At 41.0% G+C, this 26,013-nt stretch overlaps 2 protein-coding genes across 3 annotated transcripts; one reads left to right on the top strand and one right to left on the bottom strand.

Annotated features, from left to right (window-relative positions):
- On the top strand, window positions 1–5,482 carry chic1 (cysteine-rich hydrophobic domain 1). Its single transcript, XM_070836767.1, has 6 exons — window positions 1–146; window positions 1,460–1,514; window positions 2,522–2,677; window positions 3,063–3,119; window positions 3,574–3,633; window positions 4,039–5,482. Exons 1-6 carry the CDS (start codon window positions 1–3, stop codon window positions 4,087–4,089), a joined length of 525 nt encoding a protein of 174 aa, XP_070692868.1. The 3' UTR covers window positions 4,090–5,482.
- Window positions 5,483–7,171: 1,689 nt separating this feature from the next.
- Window positions 7,172–24,886, bottom strand: lnx2b (ligand of numb-protein X 2b). 2 transcript variants are annotated; one of them, XR_011585033.1, is made up of 11 exons: window positions 24,610–24,886; window positions 18,312–18,916; window positions 16,514–16,707; window positions 14,503–14,702; window positions 12,647–13,078; window positions 11,608–11,751; window positions 10,514–10,688; window positions 9,337–9,580; window positions 9,077–9,235; window positions 8,668–8,971; window positions 7,172–8,631 (listed from the first exon to the last, which is right to left on the bottom strand). XR_011585033.1 is itself a non-coding variant. In XM_070837089.1 (10 exons), exons 2-10 carry the CDS (start codon window positions 18,719–18,721, stop codon window positions 8,836–8,838), a joined length of 2,094 nt encoding a protein of 697 aa, XP_070693190.1. In that variant the 5' UTR covers window positions 18,722–18,916; window positions 24,610–24,886; the 3' UTR covers window positions 7,172–8,835. The 2 variants fall into 2 exon arrangements, 1 of the variants encoding a protein (XP_070693190.1); XM_070837089.1 differs by having other exon boundaries at window positions 7,172–8,971.
- Between the last annotated feature and the right edge of the window lie 1,127 nt (window positions 24,887–26,013).

The raw sequence follows: 26,013 nt of genomic DNA, 5'->3' as shown, positions 1-26,013 counted from the left end.
ATGAGCGTCTTACTACCCAACATGGCGGACTTTGATACCATTTATGAGCTGGAAGACGAGGAGGATGAGCACGTAGTGAGCGACGAGCACTTGCCCAGATACTGTCCGGAGCCCGTGGTCATGCGAGGGGCCGGGCACATCACAGTGTAAGCAGAGCCGCCGTTGTCGCTGCTGTCTGTCCGGCTGTCGCCTCGTTGTTTAGCGTCTCCATCCTTAGCCTGTTTAGCTCATGCTAGCCTGCTAGCTAACGCAAAACACAACTAACAGCTAGCCGTATGTTTTGTCGAGGGGACAGTCGGTTTGCTCACTAACGACACCCAACATTACCGGGACATAAAGTAACCTGAACACTTTTATGTCTCCACTATAACCTTAAATGAGTCAGACTAGTGACCAGTAATCGTTGGCAGGGACGTTTACAGTGATGCAGGTTAGCTACGAGGCTGTGATTGTAACGTTATTACCGAGCAGACTAACACTCCACCACCAAACGGTCTTGTGTTGTTATAAACATCATTTAGTTAGCTGCCAAATCAATCCAATGTCAACGCCTTAATCGCTGTCAAAGACTTTTTACTGCACGGTTCATCATTGTTTACATGAGGATCGTGGCTGTGTCCTCTTTTCATGATGACAACTGGACAAAAAGTCAGGATATTAAACTGAAAAGGCAGTCACACCTGTTACAGGTGAGGTTTCCAGGAAGGGCATGTGAACATGAGCAACTTTCTAGTAAGGCTAAAAACTAAAAACATTGTTGTCATGATGGGACACGTGTTTGAGCAGCTCCACCAACAGCTAACAGCAGACCAACATTGGTAATGAGCCCAATGAGAGCTGAAAATATCCCTGCACACTGTAGTCTTGTTCATGAGTTCACCATAAATGTTCCTACTCAGGTAAAGATGTGTGAACACACCTGTATATAAAGATAGGCTGCAGTGACACTTAACACAACATCTCTCAACTGGTTAATTAATTATTTGAATGAGAGGATAACATACCCAAGTATTTAATGGGAGTGATCACAGAATACTCATATTAATGTCAAAATAGATTATTGGGAAGCTTGGAAGTGTAAGCTTATCATTCTAGTTATAGTTTGTTTGTAATTTAGTTTTTGGATGTTTGACTTTATTGATGATAATTCAAGTATCATTGATGGTAATTTGATGTCACTCCTCCATCTTTAATCTCTTTACATTAGGAACTACCGTAGAAATAAGTCCTGTTTGTGTGATATAATGTCTGCCTTCTCATAATGTCAGTTAAACTATATGTAAAAAAAATAAACCCAATATGCTGAATAAATAGCTTGTGAACACATCATCATTAAATCAAACAAAATATTTCTGCTCTAGACTATTTTTGTTCTCATCACGTTCATAGTAATAGCAGATTTAGCTGCATTTTTATTACCATATCAATGCTCACACTTTATTTGTTTGTTTTTTTCCAGGTTTGGACTAAGCAACAGATTTGACACAGAATTTCCCTCTGTTCTCACGGGAAAGGTACAGTTTCCTTTTTAGTTTTCTTGCATTTCAGTCCTGCATGCTGCTTTCTGTTTGATTCCAAGTGGGAAGAATTAAGCAATTAAAGCCACAGTGATTCTATTGTCCTTTTGGGCCTTTAACAGCCCCAACTTCCCCAAACCGGTCCATTCAAACCTCTCCAAGTGGTGTTGATCTGATGGAGATGCATTTCAACTAACTCACCACAGCGCATAGAAAAGAGGCTGAATGTGCTGCTGTCCAGTTCTGTAAATGAGTAAGCCATCTATGGGCCTCAGTTGGCGGGGACCCCAGTGTTTTTGAGGGTCCAGCTCCAGGTGATAAAATAATGAAATGAAGACTCTGCCGTAGACAAGAAAGGAAGGCTTCCTGGGTCGGACGCAGAAACACAAAAAGGCTGTAGGGGTAAGAGCGGGCCGAGGGAAGTGTGGGGCAATAAAAACTACCTTCAGTATTGTGACCCAGGGTGACATGTGATGGATGAGGTCACAATTATGATGATTGAAGGGTGCAGATCAGTCCCTGCTGGGCTTTATTCCGAGGTCTTTGGCTGTTTGCAAAGAGACCTTTGCATCCTGTCATAAAAGATTACGACCCCTGTTTTATGGCGTACAGACTCAGCGAGGAATGAGTATCCATTCAAGTTGTTTGGCCGGCGCTGCCACAGGCACTGAGCTTATCTCTCCTTTGAGTCCCTTCTTGCCTTGAACAGTCTAGAGCTCGGTTAGCAAGTCAGAGGCATAGTATTTAGAGATCTCATCTCATCTCTGGACAACATCTGCAAATAACTTCTTGTTGGTTTTCTAAAGCTCTTTGATCTTAGTGCACCGGCCTTTTTTTTTTTTTTTTAGCAATCAGAAGTCTTCCATGTCACCACCAGCAGAAACACTTGCATTGTCTCTCTCCCCCTTGCTCTTAGCAATTTAGTTGTTGCTTCAATTTTCCGACAATTTCCCCCACTGCATAGGTCCTCAACTGCGTATCCATCCTTTCTCTGTTTTTTCTAGGTAGCGCCAGAGGAATTCAAAACCAGCATCAGCAGGGTGAATGCTTGTTTGAAGAAGAACTTGCCTGTGAATGTGAAGTGGCTTCTATGCGGCTGCCTGTGTTGTTGCTGTACAGTCGGCTGCAGTCTATGGCCTGTTATCTGCCTCAACAAGCGAGTAAGTCACAGACGTCCCGTGACACGAGTTGGACAGTTTAACTCTCCCTTACGTCAGCGCTGATTGCTCAGGGGCTGTTATAGCAATTCAGCCGCAGTGTAGTGGGTAATAACAACTCATGTTCAATTAGTGGCTGTGTGTAGAAATGACACATTGCGCTGCACAGCTCCTCTCCCGCCCAGCTCAAGGGTGTGTCATTTAAAGGTGGTGTTACTACTCAGAATTAATGACAACAAAGTGGAAATTACTAGCTGGTAAATTGGGAGCTCAGTCCATAAATCCTAACATTGCAGTTGTTTACTGTTACCTGTTAAAGTGTTAAATTGAGTAATGAGTATTTCGCTGCTTGCATCAATGTTCACTCATTTGTTTTCTTTTCCAACAGACAAGGCGGTCTATCCATAAGTTGTTAGAGTGGGAAAATAACCGGTTATACCACAAGGTAAGAAAGATGACAAATTGCACTTTAGCACCAGTGTGAAAGTGCTTAACTGTCTGTGTCAGTGTCAGTTGAGTATCATCGTGATGGATAATGACCATTAATCTGTTTGGCAAACCCTAATCCATCGCACAAGTCCCTCAAAGCTGCTTGAGTCAGATCTGGTGCTTGGGGTCTGAGAGGACGGTGTGGTCAGCAGTAAAATGCCATGTTAATTTTGTTTTGTCTCGCAGCAACAAATTACAGCTAGTAGCTGTGCAAAGGCATAAAGGAAGCTCTTCAGGGTGTCTGGCCACAGTTTGACCCCGGCGAGACCAGACAGCCCTGCTCTCAAATTCCCCTGACACTGAAGGGGAGATTTCAGACAGATTTTTCTTTGTGTGTGTGTGTGTGTGTGTGTCTTTGTGTCTGTGGAGATGAACATTCATTGTGTCTGTGTCTTTTCTTCTCTCATCAGCTGGGGCTGCACTGGAAACTCAGTAAGAGAAAATGTGAAAGCAGTAATATGATGGAATATGTAAGTTTGCTGTCACATCAAAACAACTCTAAATTATTGAATGACTTTAATAACTTTTTGATTGTTTACCATAATCAGCAGATTACATTCCTCGATTAATCCCTCAATCATGTAGTATATAAAATATCAGAAAACAATGAAAAATGTCCATTATAATCCCCCAGAGCCCTAGGTAATGTGTTTTAAATGCCTTTTGTTTGATCAACAGTCCAAAACACAATATTTTATTTACTATCGTATGTGACAAAAGAAAAGCAGCTAAACTCCAAAATGTTATTGTTATATAAATTATGCTGTAGTCACTATCAGTGGATACTGTATTGCAAGATCAGATATTTTGGCAGCAGAGACACGTTAGAGCCTTGGTCCTTGGTAATAATTTGTTGTGTCTTCTTCTCTCCGTAGGTGATTCTTATAGAATTCTTACCCAAATATCCTATATTCCGACCGGACTGAGGAGGCTGGTAAAAGACTGGATGTGTGGCCCTTGAATCTTATCCTTAGTGCCTTGTATATACAGTATGTTGGAATAAGGGTCTACACTGGTGTCTCTCGTGACGACCCCGTACATCTCCCAGTACCTTGTACATTAGAATTTGCAACACTGTCACTTTGCTTTAGAGCAGATTTTGCACATTTCCTCAACAGAACTAGACATGTCCCCTTTGTTGCACTCGGATGTGTTTTTGTTACATGTGACAAACAAGTGAAACTCTCGAAAAGTGCATTTACCCCAAAGAACCATCAACCTGTATCCCATCTATTATATCAGTCATCCCTTGCAAAGAATGTGATGCCTCCACCTTCCTTAACTATCCTTGCCTTATGTATGATTTTTTAAAAATAACTCTTGGTGTAACAGGAGGAGGAAGGCATTGGGTAATTCAACAAGTCTGTAGAATCAAATGCTGTTTGTTGGGTTTCCTCTCTTTGAATCCAGTTCTTTGCAAGTAGATGGGATTGGTTGAAATTGCCTAACGTACAGTGTACGTCTTCACCCTGTGTTTTTTCTTTACATTTGACCCTCTGTACATGGGAACTAGCTAGTAAAAGAACTTGACCTGTAAATACCATGTTAGGATAAGCTGTACAGTGGTATGCCATTGTTTACATAAAGTTACTTAGCTCTTTAGTTTTTTTGCCAATATATTGCTGTACCATAGTTTTGAATAATGAAAGATGTCTATGTACCTTTCTAGTTTATATGGACCTGTTTACCTTGTAAGCCATATAGTTACAGTGTACATGATGCCAGAGTTAGGACTGATTATTGCGCTTGAGCCCAGTAGAAAGTCAGGATTTCAGACGCTAGTGCTGAAGATTCACCCAGTGACAACAGCAGCGCATGTTAACATGTGGTTTTTGCCAATAAAGATGACATTCAATGACCCGTCATCTGTTAAAATGCGAGATGGTTGCATCTCTAATGTGCAGTTGGAAGGTAATGATTTGAACTCTGCTCCTCCACTCATTCATTTACATTTCATCCCTTAACTTTGCATTAATTTTTTATAGTTTTGTACTCTTCCCTGTGCTGTGTTTGGTCCTCCCTATGTGTTAGGAAGCGCAGACTTCTCCAGTACATGGCATAATGAGCAGATGGGTCTTTTGTTTCAGCCATTCTGTCCAGTGTTTAGTTTTACTTTCCTGTATCTTAGTCATGAAATCGCTGCGTTGTATTAGAGTGCCTCTGGAATAGTTGGTGAACCACAGAAGTACAGGTTGAAATCTGTTCTCTTGTACAAAGGAGATTTTTATCCTCCTCCCAGTATTGTCCGTTACAATTCTTGTAAATGTTCGTCCTAATCCCTATGGAGAGAGAAAATAAATTGATTTTGATTTGTCTTTGCTGCTGCTTCCTTTTTTCTAATGTGAAACTGTTCTAAATACTGTGTCACCTTACTAAAAACCTTACCTCTGCTAACGCACTTTGTCCAAAGCCCACTGCCCCTCTACAGAAACATGGCTATTTGTCATGTTTAACAAGGTGTTGAATCGTTAACTTTAACAAGACAGTCCGCAATTAGTCGACACATTTGTAAAACTTAGGAATGCTGTTACCATAACCGGCTGCTGCTTCCTAATGTCGTGGCCCAGTGGTCAGAGAATACTGGACCAGGTTTCTGCTGTATCTCACCACAACCCCCGAACACTGAAGTGGTGAGCTTCACTTCAGTGTGGTTGGTTTTATGGTCCTTTGTTTTTTTGTTTTCACATTCACAGCCTTTCCCTCTTTAGACAGAAGTCTTCAGTAACTTTTACTGCACCACTGCTCCAATAGCTTTAACGCAAGTTGCTGCCACAACTAGTTGTAGTTAATTTGGAACAAAGTCATTAATGGTAAAAATGTATATTATATAATATATTATATATATGCTAATATATTATACGTTTTAGTTACAAGGTTCAGCTGGGCAGTTTATAATTTTAATTCATTTATGGTTTCATCTAAACAAAAAAAGCATGTACATTTACAAATGATTGATCTTTTTTTTTGGAGATATTTGTGACCGCAGAGTCACTTGCCTCTACATTTGGTTAATTGAAACCAAGTGTGAGAAATAGTTGTGACAAAGATTTATTTGAATTAGCATTCGTATAAAGCATGTTAAGTGCACTGAATAATTATACAACTAATTCTGAAATTTTTTCAAGTTCTCAATAAGCAGCACTACTTTGTGGACAGTCAATATTCACAGTGGTGTTAAGTACTTAATTTAATTAAAGTACTATACTTAAGTACAATCTACTTGTACTTAGATATTTCCAAACTGTGGCGCTTTATACTTCTACTTCACCACATGTTTGAGGGGAATGTTAGACTTTTTACTCCACATTCACGTAAAGTTGGTAAATTAAGTTTCTATTTTACAAACAATAACACATTGTGTACTTTTAGAAATCAAAGGCCCTGCATAACCATGCAGGTGTTTTCATTTATGTGGCTGATTAGACCAGCTCAGGCTGGAGTTATGAAGTCACCATTTAGAAAGATAAAGCTGCAACTGATCCTGCAACAAACCCACAACAGGAGTGTCCTTGAAATCCTGAAAACTCTTGTATTACAAGATAAGGACTTGTGGATACCAAATATTATCCTCTGGAGGGGCGTTCTGCATCTTAGCACTTTTACTTTAGATGCTTTAAGGACGTTTTGCTGGGAATATGTATGTACATAGTTTGACTTGCATTTGTATTTTTTGCATGTGAAGCAAGTTGTACTGGTCTCACTGTCTTGTGTGTTTGCATGAGCAAACACAAACGTGTCTGGGTGTGGGTATGTGTGTGAGGAAGGTCGTAAAAGGTCTCACACCCTGCATGTGTGTGTTTGCACATGTAGATATTCACAAACTTGTTCACTTGTGAACTGTACACTCTGAACCAACATCTAATTGAATCCAGAACAAAATGTAGGCCAGGTTATATGTTAGGTCATATTTAATTTAGCGTTATCATATCGTGACTGCTGAGCAAATGGTTATTGTGAAAAAAATACATAGATTTATGTCTCAGACATATTTTGAGGAACCTAGGCCACTTCTTTAGTCTATATAGTTTCTGTCCACTAGGGGTCAGACTGAACCATGAACAGACTGTACAGTTTATTGGACATTTCTGTCTGGGGTGACTGACTTCAATCATATTGCCCTGGAAGTGCAGCTCATTTAGAACTAAGAAACCGCTCAGATCTCCCTCATTGTCAGACTGGAACCAGTGAACTCCCAGACTTATGTCTCTTCCTCTTTGGTTCACAGATGACCTTAACTGTATGTACAGTTAGAGGCCATGATAAACAGAGCACCATCATTTGTTATGATTTTATTGAACATAATGAAACAGTGGACGGGCTAATACACACACTACCTACTGTATATTATAATATTATATATATATATTTCAATAAGTCCTGTATCAATTAAGATACAAGAAAGGCCACTGGGAATGTGTTGACACAAAAAGAACGAGGTAACACAAATATATCAGAACAAGGCCATTCTCCTCTCAAAGTCTTATAATCTTTATATAACGAGAGGAAACAATGAGGGGAAAAACATTTTGGTACAGTGGCAATTTAAGGCAAGTATACATTCTGGTTTGTCCTTCAATTTCTAAAGGGCACCTGTTTGTCAAAGTCTTTCAGTAAGAGTATCATTTAAAAATAAATACAGCGCACTGGCCAATGGACTAAGTCAAAAGCTGAATGCCTCATTTATAGGTTAACAGTTTGATTAAGATCAAACACTCACAGCACAGAATAATTTGCCTCTACAAAACAGCTCACATTTTAAACTACTATATAAACATGTCCAATTTGTCTTTGCTATTGCAGCGTTTGCTAATATTAAGAGTTAACAGGAAACAAGCTCTTTCCTTCCAATGCAGTTCTGATGAATCTGTCTATGCAGGTTTCCTGTTAAGTTTTGGAGTGAGTGAGATTTTACTGATTACTTCCATGGCTGAGATATGACTGGACTCTTTAGTCCCCTTTAAACTGAATCTTCCTGTCTGTGTCAGCATGAAAGTGTGCTGCTTGAATTTCCATCATGGCTTTATCATTTTGTTGTATGTTTTTCAAAGTGCAATGTAATTAAAGGAGATGGAACCACACAAGTAGGACAACATGTGCAGGGCAGGATGATTTTTCTGTCTTTGGCATTGGTCTGTGCAGTCAGCAGCCATTTTGTTTTATGTAGTTATCTACTGTACAAGTCTTCATCACAACTGTCTACATATATAGTAAGCACTACATTTCATCTTTGGATCTCCTTATGTGAATCACTTGAATCAAGTCACGACAACCAAACAATAACATCACTGAACAGGAAAGCAAAAAAAATACAAAATGCATTAAGTATTCAGAAAAGGATCAAAGAGGTGTTCCAAAAAACAACTATCCTTCCAGTTTGATATAATTCACTGATTGTCATCATTTTTGCACCCTGATTAAATCCATTTTGCTCTCCGAGTTGTGCGATTATCTGCCTGCTAAGACTACGCCTGGGAAATTGTACACAGGATGGTTCTTAAGTACACACATGTTCTGTGTTACATAACTTATCAAAAGCCTAATAAAAACATAACAATGAGTTACATATGGAGGGGACAGTGAGTCAAGAATGCAGCAGAACAGGGCATGGATCTGTGTGTGCATGTGAGAGGCTAAAAGAAAGAAGAGAGAGTGAATGGGCATGTGTGCTTTTACTACAAAAGGCTCCCGGGCCAGGACACCACAGTCAGCGTGACTTTGTTCTTCTGCAGCTTTAGCATGGGGATGAGAGAAGAGTTGTTCATTCCTACTGTTGTGGCTCCGTTCACTGCCACTATCTCATCACCGCACCTGGAGAGAAACACAGACCTTTAATGTGGATTCTGCCGAGTGAGAGCGATGACAGCCCACGGCTGCTGAATGTGTTAAACGGGAGTCAAATTGGAGTGAACTTACTTGAGGCGACCATCAAAGTGAGCAGGCGTACCAGGCACAATGGTTTTGATGAAGAAGGGCTGCTGGCCGTGGCTCTCCTCATAGCCGCCGACGATGCTGAAGCCCCAGCTCTCGTTGTTGGTCTTCTGCAGGACGATGTCCCGGCACCAGTGCATGTGACTGAAACAACACAGCCACAGTCAGAACTAACTCTTCCAAGATGAAAACAAACAGAATACACTTGAAGTAAAGGAAAAGAATTCAGCTGATGGCGGCTCTACCTCGGTAACCCCAGCCAGCGAGTCCACAGTGGCGTCCAGTTGAGAGTGTCGTCTCGTGGGTCGTCCATAGGATCCATTTCGTCCTTGTTGGCAGCCTCGGTGTCCTCCTCTGAGTCCTCTGAGAGCGTCTGGATGACTCGGAGCACCACCTGGGACTGAGCTGTCTGAGCCTTCAGCACTGACACTGCCTCGTTGTAGGTCAACTGGGTCAGATCTACACCGTTGATGCTCAGCAGAACGTCACCTGGGGAAACAGAGGATGTTGTGAACACGGACAGACACATTTCAGAGAGACCTCTAAAGTTCACAGTGGACCCCTGAACAACATGAAAACTGCTAAATCTTTCTGCGCACACTTTGCTATTCCAAGATTTAAACACTCTGTCTAGACTAAAATGCAGTTTTCTTCCAAAACAGCCTTCAGAGAGCTGGAACAAACAGAAAAAGATGTATTTAAAATTTTAATGAGTAATGTGAATGTACTCTAAGGCAGGCATAATGGTCAGAGACCGCACCTCTCCCAGAGAAGACAGTGTCAAGCCTCTATTTTAGCACACATCCTCTCTGTTTAAGTGTCCTTGAGCGACACATTGTATCCCTGAATAGAGGCAAGTGAAAAGAGGATTGCCCTTTTCCTATTCAGCCAATTGTCACATTGTAATAGATTTGCAAACAGAACTGGAAAGTGTTTCCCATAAATAGTTTCTCGCTGTTGCTGTGTTCAGTGTATTTAAGTTTAAAGTTTGACCTCCAGTCTTAATACACTAACTGTATAAGGACTCCTGTGTATTTTCATTCAGCCAAGACTGGAGCTGCAATAAGATCATTAGTTGATCGACAGAAAACTCCACTTGAATAATCATTTTAGTCATTTTTCAAATAAAAATGTCCAAAAAATTCTGGTTCCAGCTTCTCAAATGTGAAAATTTGAGGCTTTTCTTTGTCATAAATGATAGTAAACTAAATATGTTTGGATTTTGGACTTTTGGACATCTGAAGACATTATGTTAGGCTGTGGGAAAATATAGTGGGCATTTTTTGTTTGATAATTAGAAAAAGAAATCAGCAGATTACTTGATAATGAAAATAATTGTTAGCCCTTGCCATGACAAATAACATTACAAACACACTGCAAATTCCTTCTTAGAATCACAGACAACCAGTTGCTGCATTGTACCCCTTTTGATGGTGCCATCTCGGTGCAGACAGCCGACAGGCTGCACACTCGTGATGTAAACCGGCAGGCGGCTGCGACAGTCCCTCCCCCCAGCAATTGTGATGCCCAGAGAAAGCCGAGGCTCCTTCTTCATGCTAACAGTCTTCTCCTGGCTGGAAAACCCACCTGGAGGATCCTATATGAACATTGAGATAAATTAAAACCAACCAATGACGAATGCATCAACCAACATCACTATATGGATTTTAAAAATAATTCTGGCCCTGTTCGGGATACCATGTCACAAAGTCATCATAAGAATTATTGTTTTATCTTGTTTTGTTTGACATTACATTCATGGAGTGCTGCCAATTAACTTCAGCCTCTCCAGGATCCTTTAGCTTAATCAATTCCTCTCTCAAAACCTCTCGTAGAAACAAATGTGAAACATTTGAGAGGGAGCTGAGAGGCAAGGGTAGAGGGAGCGTGTGAGGATCAACACTAAGCTCTCGTAGTGGAAAAGATGTGTGGAAAATGACAGCTTCATCCAGCCTCCTTGTTTCTCTCTGGAGTCTGTAAACCATCAGAAGGGAAGCTTGGGGGAGGTGGGGGCTCTTCCTCCCCCCAGCAGGGAACCCAACCCCCCCCAGCAAGACGAAAAGGCTCGACTCTGCAGGCGAAAGCTAACTGTTACCAGCTTTGATCCTCTGCCACGCAAAGAAACAACCAAAAAACAACAAGACGGTGGCCCCGTAGCGGCAGAGTGAGCAGCACCCCAGGCCTTTTGATCAGGACAGAGGGAGGCCACAGAGAGGAGCTTTCATCTCCGCTCACCGACGCAGGTGTCTGCTCTCAAAGCTTCTCACCCCCGACTGGGGGGTTGCTATTCTTTCTATTGACAGCGTATGGTACAACTGAGTGTGACTGACAAAGAGGCAAGCATCACAAGTACACTGTGTAAACATAAACATGTAAACTTTGTAAGACACTGCGACCAACATTGTGGTTAGTGGCGTAAAAAGGAAGCTAGAACTCAAGCAACCAGCAGATGGCAGGGGCTCAAACAAATGTGGGTATGAACCATTTTATCTGAAAAGTACTTTGAGCAGTACTACCTTCATGTAGGTGGACCGGCGTCTGAAGTATTGCGGTTCAGGCCTCCTGGCTGCTCTGCTGTGCTGTCCCTCTCTGCTGCTTCCTCCCTCCTCCTGACTCTCTGCAGGTCTCATCACCACAAAGTTCACACGCACCTCGCTCGCCTAAATGCACACAAAAGAAAAACAATTTATTGTACTGTATATACATAGACAATACGCTATTGTTAATTCTGTGATTACTGATTGACTGATTTGTTTTACATGTTTTGTACATTCCACAACACATCATTTATGTCACTGCTGACCACTTTCAATGCCATGATTACTGAGTTTTTAGGTTGATTTGCTACCTTCCTGGCAGCTTTTGGTTCATAGTGATTTCAGGATGGAATTCAACTAGCAGAGACAAAGTACTTGACATCTGTAATCCATCACGTTTAACACTCTTAGACAACTTTATTTTTAGCCTGCTCGCAGTGGGGTCTGATGACGATATTGGCCCATCTATCACAGCAAGATGTCTGGATAAAAACTATTCAGAAAGTCATGATATTTTCTATTAAGAGTCATGATCCCCAGAGGACTTTTTTGTGAATTTGGTGATTTGATGATACCGTGACCTTTCCCTTTACTGCCACTTTCAGGCCACCATAACTCATATTTGGCATATTGTCACTGTCATTGGACTTTTAATAAATTTGTTGGGTAAATTCATCATTCTTGTGGGACAAACCCTGTTCATCCTGTTAGCACAAGCTTACATGGGCCGAATTAGTAACGACGTAAGATTCTACTGCAGCATCACTTTGTGTATTGTAATGAATGCTGAAACATCTAAACTAGCTTGAAGACTTGAAGCTCTTAGGCTTGTTAGATCTTTGCAAAGTTAAACAGAAAGTCTTCCTTGTTGCTACATTTAAGTGTTTGTGGAAAACCGAAACAACAGACGGTGACAAACAGCCAATAAGAAGTGACAGTAGCCTTTTTGTAATTTAACTACATAATTTAGATTATCCTGTTCATGTTTGTCAAATCAGATCTTTGGTCCTTTATATACCTGTATGATCTGGGCAGCACTCTCAGGTGTACCATGCCTCAGGTCATGTCCATTGATAGCCAACACCTTGTCATTGTTCCTCAGTTTTCCGTCTTTGGCTGCCAAACCACCCGACAGCAGGTCCAGGATGAAAACCCCACTCTCATCCGATTTGCGGATGAGTTTGATGCCGAGTGGCTCCGTGCGCTGACTCTTCATTAGCGTCACCTGCAGGACTGTGCCAGGGTTGTGATTGGAGGTAGCGTTGCCATGGGGACTGTGAGAAGACTGGGAGGCATTGGAAGTGGTGCAGGAGGAGGAGTGGTGATCAGACCGCGGATCCCTTGATTTGAAACCTTTCTCCTGCATGACAGTGAGCCTGAGGAGGGATGGCTGCCGCAGCACTGCGATGGCCCGCTCGTGGGGGACTGAAGCCAAACTGACATCATTCACCTGGAGACACGACAGCACAGAGAGGAGAAACAACAGCAGTCAGCGGTGGAGCAGCCTCACACAAACGTTTCAGTACAAGCTGTACATGTATGTTACCAATACAGAAAGTTATGAGTTTTTTTTGATCAGCGAAGTGGGATTAATTATGTTATTTTTCCTGCAGGATAATTGTGTTAACATCAGCCAAAAAGTGGCTGTCTCGATAACAGACTTTGTGGCATCCGACTTCCTGCATTAGAATGATCAAAACCATAACAAACATTAGTTACGAGTTATTGTCGGATTGCATCTTCTGTTTAAAATAAGAACCTGCCAAAGTAATATTTGCCTTGCAAATCTGATGTGGAAGCAGACCTTCACAAAAATCAATACCTCGATTCAAGGGGAAGAGAAAGATTGAGTTTCAAGATTTTCGTGATGCAATCTTCCCTCATCTCTTTACATCCACCATCTCTCTACAAAGCCAAAAAACTGCAGCTAGTGTTTCAGATCCTGGAGGCCGCCTGTTGGCTCACAGGTTTTTGTTTTCATTTCCAGGTTCAGGATCGGTTGTCTTTAGAGGAAAAGCTACATTTTGGAGGATGCACTGAAGCAGGGGCTGAAATAGTCTCTGAGCTCGGTTTACAGCGGTACCACATTACAGAACGACCGGAGGGGAGAAATCCAAGGAGGAGGATATTTTTTGGAAGAGAGGAAACCACAAGTTATTAAAATCTCAGATAAGTCATATTCTGAATTTCCATTCTCCTTAAAAGAGATTCATAAATATGTATAACTTTTACAAGACCTTTAATATTTACATTATAGAATGCCTGTAAAAGTGGATCGATTACTGTTTTGAGTCATTTTTTCACACCTTTGAAAATTGGTTGGTTTGGACTGTCGGATAAAAACAAGACATTTGATGGCTTTACATTGTTTTCTGATGTTTTATAGACCAAACAATCAGTCTATTAATCAAGAAAATAATTGCCAAATTAACTGATACTAATTGTTAGTTGCAGCCCCAAGTGACACAATAAGTAAGAATACCTCTAGCAGATAACCCATCACATTGTTTGATAATAACTCTGGTTATTTAATATTATCCCTCCTCATGTTTGAACATTGACCCCCTCAAACAGGAAAGTGGAAAGTCAATCAGTGACACTGACATGACATGTTTGGTCCGGCAATATTAACCACGCCTTGTTACCATGGAGCTAAAACTTGTTTAACTTGAATATCTGCCTTCCCATTCCCAGCTGCAAAGCACTGTGTTTACAACACCACAAGAATGCAAAGACTAGGTGCTTATGCTTATATGATGAGCTGAACTGAGTCACGCTAGGCCACCAGGATTTTCCTGAAATTCCCACACTGAAGATCAGGTGAATACTTGACATATCTCAGCACTATCCTTATTTAGTTTGAGTCACTCTCACCTCTAAGATATGGTCCCCTGGGGCCAGTCTGCCATCACGAGCTGCTAGTGAGTCCCTAACAATCTCTTGGATGACTATGTTCCCCAGTGGTGTGTCTTTCCCTCCCACGATGCGAAGGCCCAGCTCCTCCTCCGGCTCCTCTCTGAACAGCTCCACCACATTGGCCTCAGCCACCAGACTGGACCGCAGGGGGGTGTTGTCTGGAGGGGAGAGGAGCAGAGGACAGAGTGGAATAAATATGGCTGGACGGAGCCGAGTTGCACCTTCTATCATACCTGATAAAAAAAACAAGCAATGTCAGAGTAAAGTTTAAAGTTAAAATGTAGCTAAAAAGAAACATGAACTTTCTGGCAATCATAATGGTTTTAAAATAATCCCTGTTTGGCTAAACTCGTGTTAGGGACAAAACACAGTCAAACAGTTAAATTATTTTTTAAATTGTCACCATCCATCAAAGTTCACAGACCAATGTCTTGGTTTAACTCTGTATCAACATACTTACAGTTCTACAAGCACAGTTTTCTTGTGCAATGAGGTATTACTTCAGACATTTAAAGTGCCCTCACTTTCAGTGTCACCAAACAAATAAAGTGGTTTAGATCATCTGACCACTGTTGGCTCGTTTACAACTTCTCAGACCATCTGACCGCTTGTGTTTCTGATTTCTTTGTATCAGTGTCAAGATGCTGCCAGATCTCAGTAATTACTCAAGTGCCTGCAATATTACTATAACTTGTAGAGATGATGACCTGAACTATGAAAATACAAGCCATGTTGTATTTAACTGGAACTGTGCTTTAAAACATAGCCAGGGAGATACTGCTTGGCATAACAGCATTTAGTGATTATTATGTAATAAAAACCGAAAAGGACCTTTGATAATTATATCCCTCATAAATAATAAGAGCTGCACCTCAGTACATACAGTAAGTTAAAGGGATAGTCTGACTTTTTCTGTTACATTGTTTGTGCTAAGATATGCTTGAGCATATCTTCTACCAATCTTCTCCCTGAATCCATAAAAATAGATGTTCTTCTCATCTGTATTCCCAGGAAAAACGGAGAGAAACTTCTTCACCAGTAGACACATGCATAAAATCACACAGTGCTGAGTCAATCAATAACGTGTTTTTTTTCGGGAGATGTTTGTTTTAACACTACACAGTGAACAGCAACAGAGATAAGAAAGAGAGAAGCAGAGTGAACCTGTAATCATCACAGTAAATTAACTATTACAATTAAGTTGTAGCACGCTGAGAATATGAACCTTAAGTACTTAGATCAGCCATACAAGTACTTAGATGCTACAGCTAACTCCTCAGGAGTGCTACAACCAATCTTTTAAGTCCCACAAGCCCTAAAAAGGCATGGATTCAGCTGACTACAGAGGTAATACTACCTGGATGAGTCAACGCTTACATTTTTTTGTCAGACTATGGTAATTTCAACCATCAATGAATGTAAAACTTGTATTTCACTAGGTCTGTTCAGATTTTAAGAGCATACATCAGTAATTTGATTGAAATAGAGATTATAATGACAACAATGCAGACTTCTCTGTGAATACTGATTACCAGTTGCCTGGCAACTATGTTTTAGTGGACTTTGTTCCATGCTATTGGCTTGCAAGTTGCTTTCAGGGATTTTCCCTGTGATGAGACTGTCTGCTTGAAATACCTGTGAGCTGGTGCATGTTCCTACGAATTGGCTGATGATTCACCTCTGACAGATTCAGAATCAAAACCTTGAGGCTAAAAACATCAGCATCTCCCAGCTGTGCGTCTTGACAACCACCCCCACTGAAGGGGACGAGCACAAGGATTTAGGTATTCTGCTCCAGCAAGGAAACCTTTTCTGTTCAACCTAGAAGCTCAAAAAATATTACTCAATGTCGCTTCTTCAGATTATGATGAAATGGTGATTCTAATCATCCTCTTTGTACAGCAACAGACTTGTGGGACTGAATCACTGATGTAATGGTGATTGTTAGTATGATGACGAGACTCCATACCATCCTCACTTTCTTCATAGGCAGGATTTATCAGCCCAGGCTCAGGCTGATCTCGGGTGGGGTTTCGGGACAGAGTTGCCAAATGCTTAGCATCACCAGACGACTCGCTGTCACCCTTACGTCCCTTTATCTCATTCCACGAAGGCCGCTTCCTCTTCTCCGCTTCCTCCCGTAGTTTTTTAAAAACAGGACACCTAAGGAAAGACAGGAACAAACTATTAAAGAGAATATGGCCGATGATTGACCAGTGATTTTACTCTTTAAGAAACAACGTGTGAATATGAATCTTTTTAATGAAATGGACAGGGATGTTCTTACGTGTTTCAGGTTGCCTAGGAGCAACGGATGAATACAGCAATGGAGAGAAAGAAAATGGGTGTTTAAGGTGTTTTGAGAGAGCAAAGAGGAGACAGGAAGAGTATCAATGCATAGGATTTAGATGAGATGCATTATGCAGATGAGCATAGCATGAATTTCACTGCATTGCAGGGTGTCTGAGTGAGGTAGGTTGAGTCTGATTATGTCAGTCAGAGTGCTGGGACTGCTGCTTGTACCTGATGCCTGAACTTTGTCTCCTCATTGTTTGCACAGAGAGGCTGCAGCAGGACAATCTGCCACCCGCAACTGACTGCGTCACAGCCCGCCACAAGGATGATAAGCACCACAGTGGCCATGTGAAAAACCAGACGACTGACCTGCACCTCAATAATTATAGAGGAACTGTGCTACCAGCAATGAATAGTACAGTTTCAAAGACGGAAAACAGTCTCTGGGGAGGGCAAGTAGAGGAGAAACAAACAATTTTGATGACAGTTATTTTACATTCTTGACTACTAGTCAGAATTCTTTTGTCGTGACATTGCAAACTTTAAATCTTATTCGTTTACCTCCTTGTAAAGATACGTGCACGCAGTATGTGGATATAGGGTAGAAGTGTTTGTGCCTTACAATATAATCCATCCATCCATCCACTTTAAAGTATAGTTTGACAGATATGAGAATGTATTTCCAAAAATGCTGAATGATTCCTTCAGTGACCACATGACCGGTTAGTGGGATTTGTTATCTTTGAAGACAAACATCAACATGGCGTAAGACCCACTGTGATATCACCACCACAAACTTTTGGAGCAAAATGTCATCTAGCTCTGGAAGAAATAAGTAATTGTCATGTTGTCTTTATACAGCAATGTCTTGCTATGAATTATGATCCTGTTCTCACTGCTTTGTTCATATTCCCATGACGTTGCACTCTAAAATAGTATTCACTGTAACATACGACTCTTCACTTGTATTCCCAGGTTCTCCTTGATATGCCCTAAAACGCCTCATCTTCATTTGAATCCATCCCACAAATCCCTTGAAGTCCTACTAAAAGCCTCCTGTGCCTCTTTACAAGTTAAAATCCAGGACTCTTATGTTGATGTATCATCTCCCCCTCTCTATCCATGCATTATTTGAATGTCATTTGTGAAAACTTGTGGTATTCCCCTGCTGTGGCAGCATAATAAACATGCCTCTTCTGCTGAAGATGAGGTCTGCCTCACACAGACTTTTCTACAGGGAACTACAGGTATTATCAGAGGTGACTGAAGGTTCAAGAAGTACTATTTGCACAACCACTGTACAGGATTACATTGCATAGCAGGGCTGGTTGCGATACTGTGAACACTGCTTTGCATTTGATAAAGAGAGAGCATATTTTTTGTGCATTCCCATTTTGGCCAGGTGAAGGCCTGACAATAACCACTGAATTTGCTTTCATGACCTGTGAGCATCCATCCATCCAGAGCCTTACCTGTTGTGCAGGTGAGGCTGCAGTTCACAGCGCTGCATCTGTTGCTGACACTCTGTATAGTGGGGGCACATCACAGTCAGCTTGTCCAGCAGGTTCCTGACCAGCAGGCTGGACGGACGGCATTGGTGCAACTGCAGCGGCTGGCGGTCCACAGGGCAGAAGTCCTGCTCTTTCAAGAAGTTACTCAGACAGTGAAAGCAATAGGTGTGGCCACAAGGGGTGTCCATAGGTCTGAGGAGGGGCTGCAGACAGATGTGGCAAACCAGTTCATCGTCCACCTCATCCTGGTACTCATACAGGTGGCTGTCCTGCCCGTCGTGCTGCTGGCCGCACTCCTTACATACGCGTGTCCACGACAGACCTGCTGCGCTACTGCTGCCAGCAACTTTGGTGTTTTCCGTTGTAGCCATTGGCTGAGGGAGCTCAGTCCAAACTTCTGTGCCAATGGAAAAGATCTGTCTCCTATTATCTCCTTAAAAATTTTATTCAAAGGTATAGTTCATAAGTCTATGTCTGCATGTTCAAAGCTAAATCCATTCCAACTGGGAGGGTGCAACAATGATCCAGAGTCAACAATGTTATCTCCATGTCTCCATTTTGATTTTCTGTTAAGAGAGAAACACAGTAAGGTCTACTGCAAAAGTTGGACTGTCCATACTCAAACCGGCCAGCTCCACAGGAAATGACAAATCCACAGAGCAGCAGCAGCAATATGGCAGCAAGCTGCAGCTGCTTCCTCTCAGCTAGCTTCCTGAGGGACAAAAGGAATTCTCATCTCAGCTAAAAGTCACCGAGCTCCACACTGAAAGGGCTAAACTCTGTGAAATGAGGCAAGAGAAAACGGACTAAAGTCAAACCTCTGCTAATGGGGAGGAACAAAGGCATGGCACTACACAAGAGTAAGAATTTTGAATGAACTGGGCAGGAATACAACCCCCGTCACTAATGACCCCTTGCACCCAATCGGCAGTGGTCTCCATCCCTTTGTGCAGCTCCTAATCTTCTTTAATTCCTTCTCATAAGGAGAGTGCTGATTAGGAGCGCATTCTTTGGAGAAGCTCTTGGCCACTTACTCCACTTATGAACAAATATATCAAATAAATGGACTTATCATGAGTTACACCAAATATGTTGAGTTAGATCTCATAAAATCTAGCCTGTAACATAAATTGCATCCACTGAAAACAGTTTGTGTATGGATTTTGATAATAATGAAATGCGAAGGGTGAACATTTGTTAGCTGGTCATTTGAGTTTTGAGCTGAACACTTTGACAAGCATCATTTCAGAAGACCATGAGGGGCTAAAGATGACTTTTTCATAAGTGCACACAGAAGTAAGGAAAAATTTTCTCTTGAACATTATCACATATGAAAAAGAAAGAAAAAAAACAAACCACCACAATGAACTCACTTCCTTCAGTTCTCCCTTCTCTTGGTGACCTACGTCCAGATTTCAGGCACAAAAAGACTGCTTTATCTCCAGTGTTATTGCCTTGGAGCGACTCACCCGAGATATCTTTGTTGTCAAGCGCCCGGTAGCCACTGCATGCAAACACGAGACTCTAACCTGGCTGCTGCCTGAAGCCTGAATGAAACCAGAGCCCTGCCTCTCCAGCAGCACACCATCAGAATAATGTCTGTGCGTGTGTGTGTGGACACATATTTGTGTGCATGAGCATAGATGTGTATGAGCTCTGACTGCACCGGTGTGAGGAATGCAGAGGGGAATTGGTGTAACTAGGCAGAGTGAGAGGAGAGGAGAAGTGTTCCTTCTGCCCGTGAATGTGTGTGTAAGTGTATGTGTGTGTTTGGGGGGGTTGGGGACTCAGACTGCTGATGTTGCATTACCACAGGTAAAATACTCTCAGTAGCTGAATGTCTGATTGTAAACACAAAAGACCAGCTACAAATATGTGTGAACACACCTATCCACATACATGCACACTGGCTGAGGTCACTCAGAACTCCCTCTTTCTCTCCTTGTCTTTACTTTGTACAAGTGATACCTAGTCCTGTAATGGATAGGGGTCACAGATCCTGTAGCACAGAGAGGGAAGCGCAGTAGAAACCAGGCTGTGCTCCATTTATTTGGAAATCACATGACCTGCTGCAAGAATGTGAAACAAGAGAGAAACAATACACTTGCATTAAACACACCATGCTGTCCAACTGCAAAGGGTACAGCTGGATGTCTTATCAATCAATAAAACATTTAGTTTCCCTTCTATCAAGGTGTATTATTTGCTTTGTGATTAAGTGACGTGCACTAGCTGGGAGTCACAACTGGCTACACAGAGCATCCAGTGGGTTTCACTGAGGATGTAGCATGTAGCATTCACGGGAAGACATGTAGCGACCCTGAAGACCGTCCTGTTTATCTGTCACTGTCCACCATCACCACAACAGACACAGCAGTATAACACCAAAGGCATAATGTAAAAAAGTGTAGTTCAATAACGATTAGAATTGATTGATTCAATGAATCAATTAGCTGATTCACAATTCTATAGCTTTTTAAATGCCACCTTTGCTGTTTCGGTTTTATATCGCTGACTGCACTGACATGCGCACTAGTATCCTAGTGTTAGTGTTGCACATGTAAACATCATATCATAGAAACTCAGATATGCTGTCTGGAGTATGCCAATAGAAACCAAAACATTGTGCCATGTAAACACATTATCCAGTTTTCTGAAAGTTCACTCTGAACATTGTGACTGAGGTGGTAAGAAATCAAGACATTGCTGCACACAGACCGTTACGATCATGTATACAGGAATATGAATAGCCAGGTTTCTCATGTGCCATGTAATCATTAAAGCCAGACTAGAGGAGTAAATAATAAAGATAATTTTCATTATCAATAAATCTGCTGATTGTTGTATTGACTAATTCATCAGTTAAAAGTCCATAAATCTCAGAAAATCGTGAAAAATGTTGATCACTGTTTCCAAAAAACCCAAGGTGATGTCCTCAAATGTCTCATTTTGACACACATAAAACACAAACCTTTCACATTTAAGAAGCTGAATTCAGGGAGTTTTAACTTTTTCTTGAAAATGATTCACACCAATTAATCAATTGGCAAAATAGTTGGTGAGTTACCTTAATTTTTGACAATTAACGATTAACAACACAGCTCTAATGCAGAATAAGACACTCAAAGTGAATATCTTTGGGTTTTGGACTGTAGCTCAGACAAATTAAGTTTTGTAAATTGTGATGGGCAATTTTCACTATTTCCTGAAATATCATAGGCCAAACAAATAATCTATTAATATAGAAAATAATTAGCAGATTAATCGTGAAAATAATTGTTAATTGTAGATCTAAACTGAATGTCTTTGGGTTTGTCAAAGAAAGTAGGCAACCTGAAGACATAACCTTGGGCTTTCAAACATTTTATATTATTTTCTGATTAAATAATAAAGTGATTAGTAAAACAAAGATCCCCAAAAAAACCAAATAAACAAGCAATAATGAAAATAGTCATTAGTTGCAGGCCTAGAAAAGTGGACATTTTCATTTCAGTCATCTACAGGTTCAAAACATTCACATTCTGTAAAAACATATCAACCTCAGCATCACCTCAAGTATAGTTTCACAGATACATATTAAGATTAATCGTACACTACTGCAAGACAATGATTTCACAGGAATCCTACACATAAATAAAGATGTTAGATTAGAGTTAAAGTCCATGTTGATGAAGCTAGCACAGCTCTATGACCACTGCACAACAGATCAGGTGAAATATGTTTTTTACAGGTTCAGAGACAACGACAAGCATATCTGCTGAATACAGCCAGCCTTAATGAGGGAACGCCTTATCCAAATCAAATGCCTTGTAATCATGTGACAGTCTAAGCTTTCGAGGGAAACGTCTGTGGCCCTGCAGTGTCCTCTGGTCTCCCAGAGGATTACCAGAGGTGGCATTCCTTCAAAGCTGAGTCCAATCACTCGCTTTGATGGTTGATATGAGTGACTCACATGTGCTGCCACACCCTCAGTGAACACACAGGTGAGGCCACGTTAGACCAAATCATTTCTGCAGTCCATGAGACAGGAGTTGTGTCATGTCTAACTCTACCCAACACCATCATCTGGTACTGCCAATAGAAATAACTCATGAATACTGCAAATGAAATGGAAAATGGATGAAATTACTACCCAGGGATAAATAGCTCTTAATCATCCGTGTCTTGAGTATGACATAATCAAGTGAGAAGCTCCAACACGCTCAAGATTACACTTTTATGGCTGCATCACTTCCACATTACTTATCTCTAAAGCTATGTGGAAATATCCACATATCCACGTCATTTTCATTTTACTCACTGTTTCAACATTATGTAACTGGAACATGCAAAATCTCCTGCTTTAAATACAAAGCACAGTATCTGAATTGTATATTTATATCCAGGAAATAATCCAACAACACAAACCATCTGTGTCACAATAAAACCATCAGTCTTCAAAGTGTTCTCCACTCCAACTTCTTCCTGGTTTGTACTTTCATATAATCAGACCAGCTGGACTCTCAGCCTCACTACAGATACTCACACGAGGGCTGGTACCAGTGTCTCGCCTATAAATCACACATGGAGGTTAAGCTCATATTTACAGGGCCTCTGAGCCTCCCACCGCACATCAGCCTGCCTGCCACACCAAATAAGCACAACCCGTGGCCTTAACTTGTCATCAGCCAAGGATGTTGCCTTTGTATTTGTTATAAGGCAGCAACTGACCATTATTTCATTACAGATTAATCTGTCGATCACTTTCTTGATTAACTGATTAGTTGTTTCGTCCATAAAATGTCAGCAAATTGTGAAAAATGTTGATCATTGTCTCCCAAAGTCCAAACCGACGTCCTCAAATGTCTTGTTTTGTCCACAACCCAAAGATATCCACTGCCATACTGCCATAGAGGAGTAAAGAAACCACATCTGAGCAGCTGAAATAAGAAAATTCATCCATTTTTCTTCTTCTGAAATTACTTAATAAAGTAAAAAAAATGGTTAATTGATCATCAAAGTTGTTGGTGATTCGGTGAACAGTTGGCAACTAATTACGATTAATCAACTAATTGTTGTAGCTCTATCTCAGCATGAAGGGCCATCAGAGCATTTTCCTACAGGATGATTGATTTTACTCAAAAACATATCAGTCAAATATGGCTATTTTGACAGCTGGATTTTCACTGTCTAATGTCACAACAATTCAGGTTTAACAACAACAGCTACTGCAGACAAACACTACAATATTTTGGTCCAACAGAAGCTACTTTCTGAATTATTACTCAAGGTGAAGTCAAGTTACTTTTGTTGGAAAATACTCAAGTATAGAAATAATCCTTTTGTATGCTGTTTTTTTTAAATAACTGCATAGCTGCACACAATTTTAGCATTTGTGCCACATTTGCACCTTGACCAGTGGTGAAAGACACTCAATATGCAGAATGGCTCCTTTCAGAGTGTTGTAGCTTGTTGTTGAACTTGGCTCTTACACATAGTGTTAGGCAATATAATCCATAAAGATGTATCATATTTTCCCCAATGATCATAGCTTTTGTATGTAAAATCTTTATCAGCAAAGTAACCTGGGAGTAAAACTATCAAATGACTGTAGTGGAGTAAAAAATATAGTATAGTACCCCTGAAATGGATCAGGATAGAAGTATAAAGTAGCATTAAATGGAAATATTCAAGTAAAACACACTCAGATTTGACTTAAAGTCAGTACCTTCCCACCATGTCAGAATGATTACACACACATACAAACAAACCAGTCTGTAATTCAATCATGTTCTCCATTTCTAAATGAAAAGGCCCCTCAGAAACAGTAACAAGGACATTTGTGATCACTTTCCAGCCCTGCCTGGATGTGTGTGTTGTCAATGGGACCATAAATAACTCACCCCCCTCCCCTTCTCCCTTGCTCTCCTTGTCAGCTCATGGCTGTTGGTTTGGTCCTAATCACTACACCAGTGTGACAGACCCAGATGACAGAGGAGGTAATAAAAGTTAGGCTTCATAGCTTTAAGTCACATCGACGGTATCACGAGCTGAACATGGCTTCACCTTCAGCACGAGACCTGCGGAGGAAGCGCTGACTGCTGCACACCTTGAGCACGGAAACTCACTTTTTGTTTCCTGCCAGCGAGTGAATGTGTGCAATAAATTAAACACGTTTTACCATTAAACGCGAGTTTAAACGGCGTGAAACATCTTTGCTTGGTGTCTGTTGGCATAAAGGAGCAGAATTAGCTCGAGTGGAGACCGAAACTCGCCTTACCTGTGTGAAGGTTGTTTTCCGGAAGCGGCTAACGTGTCGCAAGCTAAAACAAAGAGACCGGACTCAGCTGAGAGAATAACCAGTTTAAAAGAGCCCAAACACCGGGCAGCATCTGCACCGCTGAGGCTGTTTTTTTTTTTTTGTTTTTTTTAGGTCTGATACTTTCTTTACCGCATTGCTGTCGTTGAATCACCCCAGCCGGGTGTCCCAGGTGTAGTTCAGCCTACAGGCGGAGGCTGGGCGACTTTCCCAGTTTCGAGCAAACCCAAAGCCAAAAGACGTTCAGCACAGGAAGAAGTCCATGCAGGTGTGCACACGGTTACAGCAACGCTATGTAGCACGGGGTTACAGTAAGAGTCCGTTAGTGCAAGGCTGACTTATTTACTCATGCCAGGGAACACTTAAATAAGCACTATTATCATGCATGCAGAATTGTTTTTTAACATTTAAGAGCAGAATTACATACATTACTGGGGAAAGTCCTGCATTCAAAACTGTGCAAAAGTATTCCCAGAAAAGGGTACTGTCAGTATTAAAAATAGAATGATTAATTATGGAAATCATTAATAATGTAATTTGTCAATGTGCAGCCAGTTTTAGGTACTTTAAACTCTGCTGGTTAGTTTCATGGTGAAGCACTGAATCAGAATCAGCTTTATTGGCCAAGTGCATGCACACAGAAACAGACATACAGGGGCAAGAAGGACAACAAAGAAGGGCAAAGGTAAACATGAACATTTAACTATTATTTACATACAAGTTGGTAGAAGAAGAAGATATGAAGTATATTCATAAGAGCAACAATGAACAACAACACACAAAGTCAAAGTGTTTTTCTAAATTGTGGACAAGAGTACAATAGTTCAGTGAGTGCTGGAATGAATATTGAATGATTGATTCTTTATGCATCGTATTTCATAGGATTTTCATAGTTTTTGCATGAGTAACTCTGGCAGTCAAATAAATGTAGAGCAGTAAAAAGTACATGGCTCACTGATGCAGTGGAGTGGAAATATAAAGTATCACAAAACAGAAATACTCAAGTAAAGTAAAAGTACCAAAAAAAAAGTACAGCACTTGTAAATGTAAATGTAGTTACTCTCCATCAATGAATTACTTGCTAAATGTTGCTGATACAGTTTTTCAGCCATGGCTCAATAAAACACCCATTTTAAATACACATTTTACATATCAGCATAATGCATGTTTGTATTGTTTGTCTTCCAATGTTGTCATTCAGGTTTAATACATCATATTTTATAAATGGAAGTGTTTTTGTATTCCACATGTCATATGCTGTACAGTCTACATACTATAGCATGCAGATGTTTAATCTGGGTGGCTGTGTTTTGATGAGTGTCATTTAAGTTCTTAAGTTATTAACCTGCTGAGGGGCTGCAGGGT

Source organism: Pempheris klunzingeri, chromosome 9 (assembly GCF_042242105.1).
Source record: "Pempheris klunzingeri isolate RE-2024b chromosome 9, fPemKlu1.hap1, whole genome shotgun sequence".
NCBI classification, from domain to species: Eukaryota; Metazoa; Chordata; class Actinopteri; order Acropomatiformes; family Pempheridae; genus Pempheris; species Pempheris klunzingeri.
This window is presented reverse-complemented; position numbering and strand designations above follow the sequence as displayed.

Excerpts from the sequence above, each read along its gene's own strand:
- chic1 (XM_070836767.1), top strand. The coding sequence starts at position 1 with ATGAGCGTCTTACTACCCAACATGGCGGACTTTGATACCATTTATGAG. Across the intron at positions 3,120-3,573 it reads ATAACCGGTTATACCACAAG|CTGGGGCTGCACTGGAAACT; the intron begins GTAAGAAAGATG and ends TTCTCTCATCAG. Across the intron at positions 3,634-4,038 it reads GCAGTAATATGATGGAATAT|GTGATTCTTATAGAATTCTT; the intron begins GTAAGTTTGCTG and ends TTCTCTCCGTAG.
- lnx2b (XM_070837089.1), bottom strand. The coding sequence starts at position 18,721 with ATGGCTACAACGGAAAACACCAAAGTTGCTGGCAGCAGTAGCGCAGCA. Across the intron at positions 16,708-18,311 it reads CAGCCTCACCTGCACAACAG|GTGTCCTGTTTTTAAAAAAC; the intron begins GTAAGGCTCTGG and ends GTCTTTCCTTAG. Across the intron at positions 9,236-9,336 it reads CGCTGGCTGGGGTTACCGAG|TCACATGCACTGGTGCCGGG; the intron begins GTAGAGCCGCCA and ends GTGTTGTTTCAG.